This window comes from Taeniopygia guttata, chromosome 3 (genome assembly GCF_048771995.1).
Source record: "Taeniopygia guttata chromosome 3, bTaeGut7.mat, whole genome shotgun sequence".
Classification (NCBI taxonomy): Eukaryota; Metazoa; Chordata; class Aves; order Passeriformes; family Estrildidae; genus Taeniopygia; species Taeniopygia guttata.
In genome coordinates, this window is record NC_133027.1 from 45,991,994 (window position 1) to 46,006,377 (window position 14,384).

The following is a 14,384-nucleotide window of genomic DNA, read 5'->3' on the forward strand; positions in this document are numbered from 1 at the left end:
TCAGGTACAGCTATAAATAATTTAAACACTACCACTCCCCCAAATCAGAAATACAATAAACAAACTGAACTGCCACTATTGTTGCAGCCATCAAATTGTGCCCATAATTTGGTGCTGACAGCAGCACCACCCATACCTGCAGTTATTGCACAAATTTCTCCATCAGCTTTGGAGTTCTCAAAGTTTGAATTTGTTTACATCCATCCATTTCACAGGAATAATATTTTAAAACTATTTCTTGAAAGTCACCAATTCCTAACAGTGTATTCGTGTTCTTCAGAACAGTTTTTAAAGTCAGAGAACCCGCTGGTTCACTTACTGCTAAAACAGATACCTAGAAAACACAACTTTTACCCAACAAAGTTCCTGTAAACACCTCTGTATTAAGCCACAGCAAGCTCTAGACCAGTAAATTCAGCATCTCCAGTGACTTGACTTTACCTCACTTCTCCTCTACAAAAACAAAAAAAACCACCAAAATGTTAGAATGAAAAAGGAAAGGAAATGGCAAAATAAAGGGAGCGAAACTTTGTTACACAAGTAGGTATGTAAAATTAGCTTCTGAAAACGTAAGATTTGAAAAGCAACGATTTTAGTGGTTAAAGTGTGCAAAAGACTAAACATGCCACCAGTTTTAGAGAAAACAGAATACTGTAGCCATCAATAATTACTATTCAAGTCCAGCACTGGCAGTTGTGCTGCTTTTGTTGCCATTTTAGACACTATATATTACCACTTTCTCTGCATAATTCATGCCTCTTTTTTAACAGTTGCCAGCAGCATGACTTTTCAGTGGTATAGGAAAGATGGAAACTTTTTTAAAGGGTTCCTTCCATCCCAAGTCTGAGTATTATGTGGAACTAAAAATCATGTTTTAAGCAGAAACATAAAACATTATTTGAAATTTTGTCTATCAAAATCCCCTCAAAAAGATTCAAAACCTCAGATTTTTTGAAACAAATATAGGAGAATACCATGCAAGGAAAGTGTAGCTATTCTACTGATGTGAAGTACAAAGCTTAGGAACAGAAAAACACAGCTTCAGCCCGAAACTGAAACAAAAAAAACCCACATATTTTTCAAAACCAGAGTCCATACAGTGTCACACAGCCCTGCCTTGTCATGTTTGTTAATCTCCTCGCTTAGAAGTCAGACAGCATTTTGTTTAACTTGTGTTGCTCTGTATCATTACACTAAACCATAATTAACTCCTCTTTTGTGCCGGCCTCATTCCAACACAATTGTACCCACTGTATACCAGCAGCAGCTCTCAGGTTTTGTTTTGCAGCTCAGCTGTATTTTTCTTGGATGTTCACAAGATTGGCATTTGACTGGATGCGCTTGGCTAGAAAGGGAAAAATTATATGAAAATTAAACACAAAGAATTCCACAAAACTAGTCTCTCCACTCCCTCTATTTATCCGACACAGACTTGCAAACAGCTTTCTGTTCACATCCAGAAACTTTAATGAAAAGATATGGCTGAAGCTCTTTACTACCCTTCTTCAGGGGACAGCAGCAGACTAATAGTTGCTATTAGCACCATCAGCACAGCTGCAGGCAGATCTGGCTGGGCCTCCTCTCCCACAAGAGCCAAGCAAATCCCTGGCACCTCCCAATCCAACAGCGAAATGCCAGCACCACCACTTACGCAAAATGAGTATCCGTTTCTTCTGCTTCGAGTGAAGGAAGCTACTAAGATAAAAAACAATAGGTAGGAAAAGAATAAAGGATGAAACTGCAATCACTGGGACTGTATCACTGCAGGGAAGAGAACAGTTGAAAGTCCTGCTCCAAAGCTTCCGAGTGATGTTCATCTAAAAGGAAAAGTGAAGGAAACCATGAAAGCAAGCACATGCATTTTTTCTGTGCAGCATGGCATGGCAAAAACTCAGGCCTCAAGACATGCAAGTCTTCAAGTATCACCTCAGAAAATTGCACTTGAACAGATCTCCCCCCAAAAGCAAGCAAATAGCTGGAAATGTTGAAACAAACTATTTAGATAGAGCCAAGATTTCATCAAAACTTTTATAAGCTTCAAAAACATAACTGTACTCAGATACATGTAGACACTGCTGCATGCCTATTTCCCAGAGAGCTCACTGTTAATCTGTGGAGACAGGGCTAACCCCATACTTTTGAGGAGCACTCCTTCAGCCCAGTCAATTCAACCCCACAATATACCAAAGCTTTTTCCAAACATATGTCATAAATGCTGAGGATCCCTAGAAACAGCTACTGTAATAAGGAATCAATTAACATACCAGCTAGAACAATAGCAGTAAAGCCTCACATTAAAAGCCAGAAGATTAAGAGATTTTTTTTTTTTTAATCCATCTCCTTCACAGTAAAAAGAAATTAAAGTGCAGCTACTCAAACTGGGATGGGCTCAGGAGATCAGGAGCTTCAGTCACACTCCTGCAGCACTCCCCAAGGACAGGACCTCTCAGGACAGCCCCACCAAGCACCTCCCACCATGGGACGCCAGCCTGCCAAAGGCACTGCTGCCCCTACTGCCCCCTGCACAAAGGAAAAAGCACAAATGGCTTAGATTAATGAAGTGTATTAACAAACACTTACTGCATCTTCCACGTCAATACACAAGTGTGCAGAGTGCGCAGATTCACCACCTTGCCTGTTCATCCTCTGCAGGTGGTTATACAGGTCATTCAGTTTTGTGTAGGTTTCGTTGCAGTTTTTGCACACTTCTGTGTAGTTATTTGGTGACAGATCAATGCCTTGCCCCTAGGGTTATAGAACTCAAAATGAATGACAGTTTAAGGCATTAAACAAAAAACTGGTTTGATTTGCTACTGCTGACAATGACAGGGACATGCTGTGCCATACCAAGCAATCCTTTCCATCTGTGGCCTTCACCACTCCATGAATGCAATACAGGACACTTGAAAACAAAATTACAATCTCTGAAGATATTTCAACCCAATAATGGCTGTACCAGCTACCCACTGACCACTGGGTTAAGTTCTAGTTCAATCACTTGAAGTGTTCAAAAGGCCAGTCCACACTGTTCCTGAGCAAGGTCTAGAAAGGCACATTTCCTACAAAGCATTAAAAAAGAAGCAGACCGTTTCCTCAAAGATTATCCCATGCCCATTGAAGTAAACTCATTTCACTACTGAATGATCCTGAAATCCGGCCAGCTTCTGACTGAAGTGGAATATGCAATTTCTTAGGCTATATATGGCATTTTCTCTGAAGACAATTACCATATTTATTTTACTAAGGAAGTTATATTGTCTTTGCAATATGGCCAACCTTTAACCACAAGAAATTTTAACAGTCAAAAGAAATGTTACAAGAATTAAAGGTGTCTGGTACTTCTGAGCTAGTCCATATTATCAAAAGGATATTTAAAGACTGAATTTCTACATAAAAAAGACAACAATTCTACAAAGCAAGAGCACGCAGCCATGCTGGTTTTTACTATGTAATTATCAACTATTGTGAATTCAGAAATTTTGATGTGAAGTAGCATTGCAATTACAGACAAAATGAAGTCAAGGTGAGTATCAATTAGAATTAATTTCAGGCACTCAGTCTGTAAACAACTGCATTTTACCAATCATAGATTTATCTGCCTACAATTCACAAACTCAGCAGCAGTTTATTTGCCTAGTCTGCATCTGTAGTTTATTCAGCATAAATAAAATTTTGGTAGCAGTTAGAGGATTTAGTGCTTCTCCTAAATACAGAGCATAAATACCTGAAGGTTATGTTCAAAACATGTCAGAGATTTATTGAATAAATCCAGGAATTCTTCAGTAGAATTTGATAATCCCTCACTGTTATTCTTTAAACAATCTGTGTAAAAGAAAGAAAAACATTGGGATATTTTAATTTCTAACATTTCTGCAGCCAGCAAGCCCCAGACACTCTACTCCTGCAAAAAGAGCTCTCAACCATAAAGGATAGGTCTAGTCAACACTGCAGTTTCCTTATCTGCCTGCCACTGATAACTCAGACCTGCTGACCTAATGCTTCATCGAGAACACATTTCAGAATTAATTGGCCTTGATTAAGTGAAAGATGAAGACTATCATCAAGAGCTTTCTGAAGAGGGGGACTGAATTATCTTTGGACTTCAAGATAAAACAAGACATTACTGTTATTTCCCAGCCCACAAATCCAGCTTTGCCCAGCAACAGTAACAGCCATTTTGTGGAAGCAGAAGCGGCAGCAGCAGAGATGAAATGGAGAGCACCCAGGAAACAGCTAGACCATGAACACAACAGTAGAAATCACAGTGTAATTATTATTCTCTAAGAAAAGAGCTGAGCTTTTTACCAGCTTTGACAGAAGCTCTGGGGCTTTCCTTCTAGTCATGGGCTCAACCCTATGTTACTGCTTCCATCCATGCTAGCCTACTTCAGGTGCTCTAATCAGTCATACCTTTAAAAACAACATTATTTGAGGAATTGAGGAGTTCAGCAACAGCACCATGAAAGCAAGCCAACATCCTAGAAAATTCTCATTAAACTAGTAAGCATCATCAGTAGTTCTCTGACGAACTACTGCCCTCGGATTTTGGCCCTTAGAAGAGAAAACACTCTTGGAGTGGCTATAGTTCAGGATTTGTGTGTTATCTACTGGCTGTATTCAAACAAACATACACAATTCTGATATGTGCAAATTTTAGAGGCTACATCATCACAGTAGCATGAGAGCTACAGAATGAGTCACGTACTTGCGCAGTTGGCTGCCTCCCAGGTTTCATTGAAGAACTCCGAAAGGGTCACAACTATCTGCAGCCTGTCTGAGGTCAAGATGCTTTTGGCACAATTGTGGCTCTCAGAGGAATTCTAGAAATAAAAGGAAAGAAGAAAGGACACAAACAAGTGTTAAAAAATACAAAGGGGAATTTCTGAAATGTATTTTACACAAGCACATCTAAAACAACACATCACATCAATATTTCTGGAAAAGGCAGAGCAGAAGTGATGGAACAAAAATTTTTTGATTCTCCAATTCATACTGTGAGCAACACAGCTTACTGCACACAATCCCTGCAGGTCTACCAGGGCTGCATGCGAGTCAGTCAAAAATACACAGGAAAAAAAAAGAAACAAGCACATAGACAAGACCTTCTCTGCCAGGTGACTCACATTCATCCATTCCTGGGCTGCAGCCCCAGGAGCCAGCTCAAGGCATGTGCAGTCAGAGAAGGGGTCAGGGTTGTTCTCATTAGACAAAAGGAATAGTTGAGGCAGCTGAACCAGCGGACTGGCCTCAAACAAACCAAACCCAAACAGAAACAGCCTCCAAAGCTGCTGCACCAGCAGCAAACTTCCCCCAGTACAGCAACACCAGGAACAGAGTCCTCTGTGGAGCAGTGCCTGTGCTCACCCACTCAAACATATGTCCAGGCCAAGCTCTCACCCTCCCCAGACACAGGCACCAAGCTCATCTGTCTTAGTGAGCACCCCCACCCTCAAAGCAGGCTCTGCCCAACTCTTACCACAACTTATTCTCTGGACCAAGCTCAAAAACACACAGTGAGTGTAAAAGCAGCTGCAGAATAAACAGGAAGTATTCTGATCAGAATTCAGATACAGAACCGTGACCACCAGTCAGCTGACTCTTGTGCTCTAGCTCCTGGTGTCTGGCTGCTAAATTGACTTAAGCACTTCTCAAAATTGCCAAGGCTGCCAAAAGCCTGTTTGATAAGTGATGTGGGACACAGAAAAAAAATAATCTCTTTCATGAGAAACTTGTTCCTTACAGTGCTTTACAAGTTTTTGCCTCTCTTTGTTAAAATGGGAAGGGGAGGTTAAATAAGAACTTTCCCCTGGAGGTTCAGTTGCAGAAGTCAAATATTGCCGCATCTGGTAACTCCCACACTTGCCTGCTTTCATTTCTACTAAGTTACAGACGTGCAAGAATGTTGTTTATGCAGGAAACTCTGGTTGCTTCACAAAAGCTGTGAATCTTCCTCACCACCTGGGCTCATGAGTAGGAAAAAGCACTTTACCAAAACTGAATCACATAGACCCAAATAATTCCTTAAATAAAGTTTGCCTAATTGATTCTTTAATTAGCCTGGTGAGGAGGATTTATATTTCAGAGATGTCCAAAACTCAAACCAGTCTGCTCCTGTCACACTGCACTCTTAACTACTGTTAAGATAGAAACATCAGATACCTGATTAATTGTAACCAGTGAGTGAGGTTGCAAGAGGCCACCTCCTTCATTCACCTAGTTAGTTAATCCACACATAGAAGGAAAGCCAACAGAAGTGCCTTCCAGACCACATAGTGGACAAGTCCTCCCAGGCTGCTACTACTCAAGCACAGCAGCTGCAATGAGTTCATACATATTCCAAGTACCACAATACATCTGGCTACTTAATCCTAGCCAAAATATCATGTAAGTGTACCCAAGAGAATTACACATTAAATTTCTCACTTTCACACTACCTAGTCACTGGTGTGAAATAGTTTCCATAAAAGAAACAAACAGACCACATGTTTGCAAACTAAATCAAGAGACCACTGGCTATATATTTGCCCTGGAGAGGACAATTACCAGGGGAAATGCATGCATTCTTCCTATACAAGCACTGGTGCAGTGAGGGGAAATAGGAAAACAATCCAAAACACTACCCAAAAGCAACACTGATACTTCTCTAATTACTGTGAAGTGAAATGGTTCACAGGCCACTGTGGCACCTTTATTGCCTGGGCTTAAAGAGCAACAGATTTGTTTCATCAATGGCAATTCTAATCTTGGAATTCAGAAATCCCAAGGCTGAAAGCACAATCCAGGGTACATACACCACATAAACTTACTCTCTGTCTGTTCTCTTACCAGGGCACCCACTTTTAGCCATCATCACAGAACAAAGGCCCTCCCTTTTGTCCGATTCACTAATGTCATCCTCACATTATCCCAGGAACTAACTTTTACAAATGGATCAGCTCGATGGAGGATGTAAACAGAAGACCCAGCACCAGCAGTAGGGTGGCTGATCGCTGCCAGTGCTCAGGCTTTCTACACATTCTCCCATCAGCTTTGGAGCCGAGAGCACAGTGACACGGCTCCTCAAAGGATCACTCGCCACAGCTTCACAGACCATCCATTTTCCGGGAAGTGCCAGGCAGCTAAGCTCTAGCAGTGCTCCCCGTTAGTGCCCATATAACCTGCGAGCCGGAGCACTGCTTTAGCCATTGCTACATCAACAACTCAAGTTTTTCCACTCCCACAGCTTTCTCTGCAGGTGGAGCCACTCGCCCCAGCCACGCCAGAGCGGGCGGCACGGACCGTGCCACAGCAGAGCAGAAGGAGGCGGCCGCCTCTGGCAGCGGCGCTCCCCAAGCACCCCCAGCCTCTGCCAAACTGCCCTGCGCACCGCAGCGAGCCTTCCAGCCCGCCTTCCCGGGGATCCCTCCGGCACCTGCCGTGCTCACAGGCCTGGAAGCCTCCCGGAAAGGGGGCAGGACCCCAGCCCGCCCCGGCAGCCACGCACCCCCCCGGCCTCACGGACGCACCCCGACGGCGCGGACGATGCTGCCGTACTGTGCGAGCAGGCGGCGGTAGTGGCCGTGGCAGCCCTGGCACAGCCGCACCGGGCGGGCGCGCCGGCCCAGGCAGCCCGTCAGCGCCGCGCTGCCCTCCGCGAAGGCGCCCAGGAGGCTGCGGCACTCGGGCTCCAGCTCGGGCAGGTCGCCGGGCAGCCCCGCGCTCCACAGCTCCTCCGCCAGCTCCTGCGCCAGCTCCAGCGCCGGGGTCTGGCGCGGCCCCGCGGCGGCGGCGAGGCCGAGCAGGGCGATCGCCAGCGCCGGCAGCAGCGCCCGGCACGGACACCGCGCCGGCGCCATGGCGGCCGCGCCGAGGAACCGGAAGCGCCGCGCCGAGAAAGAGCCGGCCCGCGCCCCGGGGCGCCGCCGCTGATTGGCCGCTGAGAGGAGGGGGCGGGGCCTAGAGGGCGGGGCCGGGGCGGGAGCTCATCCCGGGCCCATCCCGGGCCCATCCCGGGATACGGCGCTGGGGTGTTCCCGGGGTTCGGAGTGTGTGCGAGCTATGCTTGTGCCCGCGGGATGTACCTGCCTCGGACGCATCCTGCTCCGAGGGGAACGCGGTTTCATAGCAGAAATTTAAGGGTAAAAAATCCCCCAAACAGAGAAAGAAATGATGATGGAGAAATAAACTGCTACTTTCTGCAAACAAATTATTTCCCACGTTTTATCTGAAGCTGGACACCTTTGCTGTTATCTGGCTCCAAAATTCCCGTGGCAGACTCTGAAAAAAACCACAGCCACCAAAGGAAAACTCCTCTGGGAGCGGGAGGAGTGAGTAGAGCAGGGGGTAGCCCCTCGCGGGGTTGAAGTGCCAGGCTATCCGATACCTCTGTCTGGCAGGACCTTGACCCGTGCCCCTTCCTTCGGTCTCAAGCTCTTTTCAGCCACTTCCACAGGCTTCTCACCGAGTCTGGTGTTTGTAGCCCTTTGGTAAGGTACACATCAGAGAGATGAAGGAGAGCCCCGCGATTCCATAGCATGGTGCCTTCGGGAATAACAGAGCCAAGCAGGAATGGCCCCTGCTTGGGGCTGGTTTTTTGCAGCCGATTCAGCGGCAGCGGTGGTGGCACACGGTGCTGCGACAGATTTGGAGCTGCTGGGAGCTCAGGAGTGTTTGAAGCGGCTCCCAGAGCAACCAGTTGTAGCCAGCTCCACCAGCACAGTGTCACCTGGCCCAACTGGCGCTGGCTCGCGCCAGCCATACATAAAACGTCACACATGGAAATACCCAAGACAGATTTGTGAAAACATAGAAGTAAAGGTGGTGATACAGATGCTATCAACAGGCAAGGAGCACAGAACAGAGAGTTGTCCTCTGAGTGTCCTGAATGCCTCAGCTCTGAAGAACTGGCTTTTAAAGTAGTGAATGGAACAAATGAAAACCACGTCACGAGCATGACACAGACAAATGTGGCAGTGTGGTCAAAAATGTACCACGCTGTCTGTGTGCTCGTTCATAACAGTCTGTACTTGCAGATGAGCAGGGCAAGGGCCCTGGTTTGGGTGCCAGACCTTTCCTGAGCCTTGCTGCCCAGGCTCAAGGCAAGTCCCGCCAACGTTTTCTCCAAGGCCAGGCAATACTTTCCCGCACAGCGCCTGCTGCTTTGGGGACCGCATCTGGAAGCCTGAGGCTGCTTAGCAGGACGCGTGTGCCCAGGTGGCCCCGGCAACAGGAGATTGTCACCTTTTCGTGGCTCCCTCGCAGAGGTGCAGCCAAAGCACCGAAAAACCCTGGGGCGGCGGCGCTGCCTGCACCAAGCCGGCACCCGCAGCCCGGAGACGGGGACAGGGGCTGCTTGCCGCCCCTAAGCCACCCTCGGGCCAGTCGGAGTCCAGACAGCCCCGTTTGCCCGAGCCGGGAGCGGAGTGTCCCCGCAGAGAGAGGTGTCCCCGCAGAGAGGTGTCCCCGCAGATAGGGGTGTCCCCGCAGAGGGGTGTCCCCGCAGAGAGGGGTGTCCCCGCAGAGGGGTGTCCCCGCAGAGAGAGGTGTCCCCGCAGAGGGGTGTCCCCGCAGAGAGGGGTGTCTCCGCAGAGAGGTGTCCCCGCAGAGGGGTGTCCCCGCAGAGGGGTGTCCCCGTAGAGAGGTGTCCCCGCAGAGGGGTGTCCCCGCAGAGGGGTGTCCCCGCAGATAAGGGTGTCCCCGCAGAGGGGTGTCCCCGCAGAGGGGTGTCCCTGCAGAGGGTGTCCCCGCAGAGAGAGGTGTCCCCGCAGAGGGATGTCCCCGCAGATAGGGGTGTCCCCGCAGAGAGGGGTGCCTGCCCGGGGCAGGGCGGGGGCGGCTCGGCCGGGCGGTCCGCATCCCCCGGGAGAGGGCAGCAGCACTCCCGCGCATCGCCCCACCGAGGGGCCGCGGGGCTGCAAAGGGACCTCGGCCTGTCCCACACCGCCCCGACAGCAGCTGCACCCCGGGGCAGCGGTGCAAACACGCCCCAGGCCAGCTCTCGGCATCCTCACCGGGGCTGTCCCCGGCGTGGGTCTGCGGGCACCGGGAGGGACCGGCTGGCGGGGGCAGGGCTGCGCCTTCATCGCGCGGGTCGAGAAGGATGCGCTTTCCCACCTCTTAAGGGACTTCCATATTCTCCTGTGAGATAATGCGTCCTTCCTGCGTGTGAAAACTAGACTCGGAGAGGGGAAAAAGGAGAAAGAAAAAAATTTTAAAAGAAAACGGGAAGGGGGGAGAATAAACAAAAAAAAAAAGGTTCAAGAGCTTCAGATGAGATCTCTGAGGTGTAACCAGTTGCTACAGATCAATAAGGAAGATGTTTGGTCACTAAGTGCTTCCCCTTTTTATCAAAAATAAACGTGACACTACAAAGCAAAAAGTTTAAAAGTCACTAATTTTTCAGCTGTGGTTCAGAACTGGGCTTGAAGAAGGCGTGGTTCTCTGATAATAGATAAATTTAGTTACCAAGCAGAAACAGGCATTTACACTGAGAAGTCGGCTGTCAAGCTCATTCAGTTAATTTTGTTGCAGACTTGGTGCCATTACCTTTCTGCTCGACCTTATCAAAGGGGTTGTACTCACGAGCAGGATTCAGCCTTGGCCAGCAAATCTCAAAAATATTGAAGAATATCAAAAATCTTGTGTGGGTATACCAAATTATTTTTGAAAACACATTCAAGTGTTTCAATACCTGCCCTGACTACAGGCAAGAGCATTATTCTGCAGAAGGAAAAAAAACTTACCTTTAAAGTGCAGAAATAGAACACAGAAAATGAGTATTGATTTCCTATGCCATCTTGCTGGATCTGAGGAGATGGCAGTGTGAACCAGGCAAAATGAACAGTTTGAAGGTGTGAACCTGTTTTTCACCTCTGATTATCAGTCTCCCTGTTTCCTTCAGTACTCTTTCTCCTGAGTTATGCCACTGTGAGCTGGAAAAACAAACTATTTTTTCAAGTTTTCCTGTTATCTTTGAAGGATGATGACTTGGATAAAACCTTTACACCAGAGGGCTGGAAAAAGAGGAACAGACCACAAATGGCAGTGCCAGAAAATTAAGTGATGACTAAGAGTGAAAGGAGTCAGGGTTGACTGGAAGGCTGGGTGCTTGGGGAGTGCAATGGCCTCTGTAAGGGAGACTGAGGCAGGCAGCAGCTCAGAGGGCAGGAAAAAAGGGGAGAAAGGGCTCTGCCTCTTAGGCCAAAACTGCTGCACAGGAGACAGATTACCCATCATCTGAAACAGGGGCTGGAGGTGAGAGGGTTGTCCACAGAGAGGTGTTTCTGGCATTGCAGAAATGAAAATACCTTTTAATCTTGACTAATTTCATTGCAAAGATTACAAAAAATTACAAAGCTCAGCGTGAAAACAGGATCAGTGTATTACATTTATTCCCTGCCCTGTAGGGAATAGATGTAATAGATGCTTTTCCTCCTGCTCTCCATCCCAGTCATGCACCTCCCTCCTAATTCATGGGGCCATTGTCAGCTCCTTCATGTCCTGGTTGTGGCTGATGCCAAAGCCTAACTGTGGGTCACTTGATTAAATTACTGTTTTCCAGATTCTACAGTGAATCTGAAAGCAGTTCAGGAAACAGTAGCACATATGTGATTAATAAAGGGCACATACATATGTTCATCACACCCTTGACAATGAACTTGTGAGGAAATAAATATGTTAAATGTACTTTCAGCCTGTTGAGGCATTTTTTGGTTAGTTGCAAGTCAAAATCACCCTGCCAATACTAAAGAATTGGTCTGAGCCAATTCCTATTTTCAAAAGATTGTATGAGCTTTGTTTAAAATAGATTGACAAAGACTTTCCTAGCTGCACTATTTCTGACCAGCCTGAGCCACTGTGCTTGCTAGAACTGTCCATTTGGAGCATTATTTTTCTATGTGGATAGCAAATAATATGAAAACCTTCTCCCTCAGGGCAAGAAGATAGAGACACACCTGCACTAAACCATGAAGAATGAGCAAAAGGACTCAAAAGTCAGGAAGACAAAAATCAGTTGAGTCACAGTCATTTCAGTCCTTAATTCAGAAACTCCCAAAATCTCTCCATGTCTTTGCAAATCAGATGCCAAATCCTGCCTGGAGGTTTTAGAACCAATAATGTTGCATCAGCCACTTGGAAGTCAGGGAAGATCAGACTCTGGAAAAGTGAAGACACACTCAGGAACATCATTCTCTGGGTAAGGACAAGAAACGATCACAACTATGACTTCTTCAGAGTTAAACTTACAGAAAATGTGTATCAGTGCCTCACACAGAATGCATTTTTAGGAATGTTCTGCAAATTGGTTTAGTCTCTGAATTGTCAAATGAAACAAGGGAACATTCCTAGCACCACAGTTTTTCAAAGAGCTGTGGCTAGGTCTATGGAGCCAGATCAACTCCAGTGTGTTTTTCTTGGGCAATTCTGTGGAAAATTATGAAACAGGATCTTAGCTCACCTAAGCCGAATCACCACATTCTCGTTTTAGAGAATCACTAATCTCCTCCATGTCAGAGTATGGATTAAGATTAGATGCTACCTAGTTCTCCCTCCTTTTTGCTAGCTGTTCACTTCAGGAGAGACTGGACCCACTCTTGACATCCTCAATGGATCAACAGTTATTTTTCTGACTGTGACTGTCCACAGAGGCTTGCCCAAGACCCATTTTCCATATCCACTGGAACCTGAAGTTTCTTCTTGTAGCCTCTAGTGGATACTGAAGCCACCTTCAGCTGGAACTAGCTGGGTGGAGGAGCCCTGGACATTCTTTTGTCCCTGGGGCTGGGGTATCAGAAGGTGCTGAAGTGATCTGCAATGATAAGCCAGAAAGCCAGCAGTAGTTTTCCCATTTCCAAACAAATATAAGTGAACACCGAGACAGGCCATCCATCAGCTACCCCTCTTGCCTATTTAGCACCAGCACACTTCTGAAGAGAGAAAGCAACCCCACCTACTTGTATGAAGGCTTTTTTTTTTCTGTAGGCATATAACAGCATAATAGCATCAGAAATCATATGTAGTGCCCTATGATATTTGCTTAGACCTTAAATGTTTGCATATAATCCTCTCTATGAATCCAATGCACAGATAAATGTCATTTCCATGCACCTGTCAGAGTTTTTACTGTGGAAAGGAAAAAAAAATAGGTACATTGTATTTTTAGAATAATGACTAGAAAAACAATAATTGTCAATGGCAATCATGCCAGCCTATAAAGATACAGCTAGAACTAATCTGATGGGATTTTTTGTTTAGAATTTTTTTTTCCCAGGATTCTGCACTTGAGCAATGGAATGATACCACATTTAAGGTCCTGTGTAGCATTGCCATTTTCTTACTCATATGCATCTAATTAAGTCTTAATTGTGTGTTTCGTTATGAAATGAAAGAGCTGTTAGACTGGATATTTTTCATGTCAGTAAAACAGGATAATACCGATGAAATAGCTAATGTATATAAAAATAAAATATGAAAAAAGACATCTAAAGACAATGTTTAAAACCCAGCAGAAAGATTAGAAGCAGCATAATAGCAAAATTACCACAAATAACTTATTGATCAACACAAATAATATGAAAGCTATATTATTTTCATAGCTCACTGCAGGGTGAATGACTGTCCATGCTCAGAAGTACCCAGTGAGCTAAGCTTTGCTCTTAGTTACCCTGGGGTCAGTGTGGTATCATCCCACTCTCCTCTCCAGCAGGAAGAAAAACAAAACTGTTCTTCCCTTTTGCACAGACTGTTTCTTGATTCTTGTATATCTCCCCTGAATTTCATCAAGTTCCCAAAGCACAAGCCTAAAACATTTCTCATAAAGGAAAGTAGCTGGGCTTTGACAGACTTTGGATCTGTTTATCAAGTTTCACTCCTTGTGTTTCAGCCCTTCTGGGATGAGCCAGTGGAGGACACCCTCCAGAAGCAGGAGTCCTTCCCTCCTGTACTTATGTGGCCAGGATTGAAGCAGTGCTGCAGGAGCTGACATGAACATCTGAACTAATCAGCTAAGGGAGAAAGAATGCTTTTACAAGTGTCTCCATATGCATTTGTCCTGGTGAGTTTTCTGCTTTACATCTCTTCTTTGAGTTGTACCTCAGTACTTCCTATTACACATGGTAGTAGAAAACTATCTATTCACTAATATAATTTTCTATAAAATATTTCCCTTTCTTCTCTGAGTAAAGGATTACAGCAAGATGAGCACTAACAGAAGATAGTATAAACGTGGTAGGTTATTTCAGTAATGTATTGAATGCAAGCATTTATTCTCCTACAGAGTTCCAATCTTACCTGAAGTACTCCCCATCTATATTAATTCTGAGAAAGGGAAAAAAAAAAAAAAGAATATTCAGCACAGTTTTAGTTTATTGTAACAACAAAGTGGCTTCTGGCAGAGGGTTGGCAGA

General features: G+C 45.8%; 1 protein-coding gene across 1 annotated transcript; it reads right to left on the bottom strand.

The window, feature by feature from the left end:
• Nucleotides 1-216: 216 nt before the first annotated feature.
• Nucleotides 217-7,876, bottom strand: OSTM1 (osteoclastogenesis associated transmembrane protein 1). The gene is made up of 7 exons (XM_072926760.1): nt 7,506-7,876; nt 4,706-4,820; nt 3,725-3,822; nt 2,581-2,745; nt 1,652-1,817; nt 1,252-1,345; nt 217-453 (listed from the first exon to the last, which is right to left on the bottom strand). The coding sequence occupies exons 1-6, from the start codon at nt 7,833-7,835 to the stop codon at nt 1,290-1,292; spliced, it is 930 nt and encodes a 309-aa protein (XP_072782861.1). The 5' UTR covers nt 7,836-7,876; the 3' UTR covers nt 217-453; nt 1,252-1,289.
• Nucleotides 7,877-14,384: the final 6,508 nt, after the last annotated feature.

Excerpts from the sequence above, each read along its gene's own strand:
- OSTM1 (XM_072926760.1), bottom strand. The coding sequence starts at position 7,835 with ATGGCGCCGGCGCGGTGTCCGTGCCGGGCGCTGCTGCCGGCGCTGGCG. Across the intron at positions 3,823-4,705 it reads GGAGGCAGCCAACTGCGCAA|ATTGTTTAAAGAATAACAGT; the intron begins GTACGTGACTCA and ends TCTTTTACACAG. Across the intron at positions 2,746-3,724 it reads GTTTTGAACATAACCTTCAG|GGGCAAGGCATTGATCTGTC; the intron begins GTATTTATGCTC and ends CTATAACCCTAG.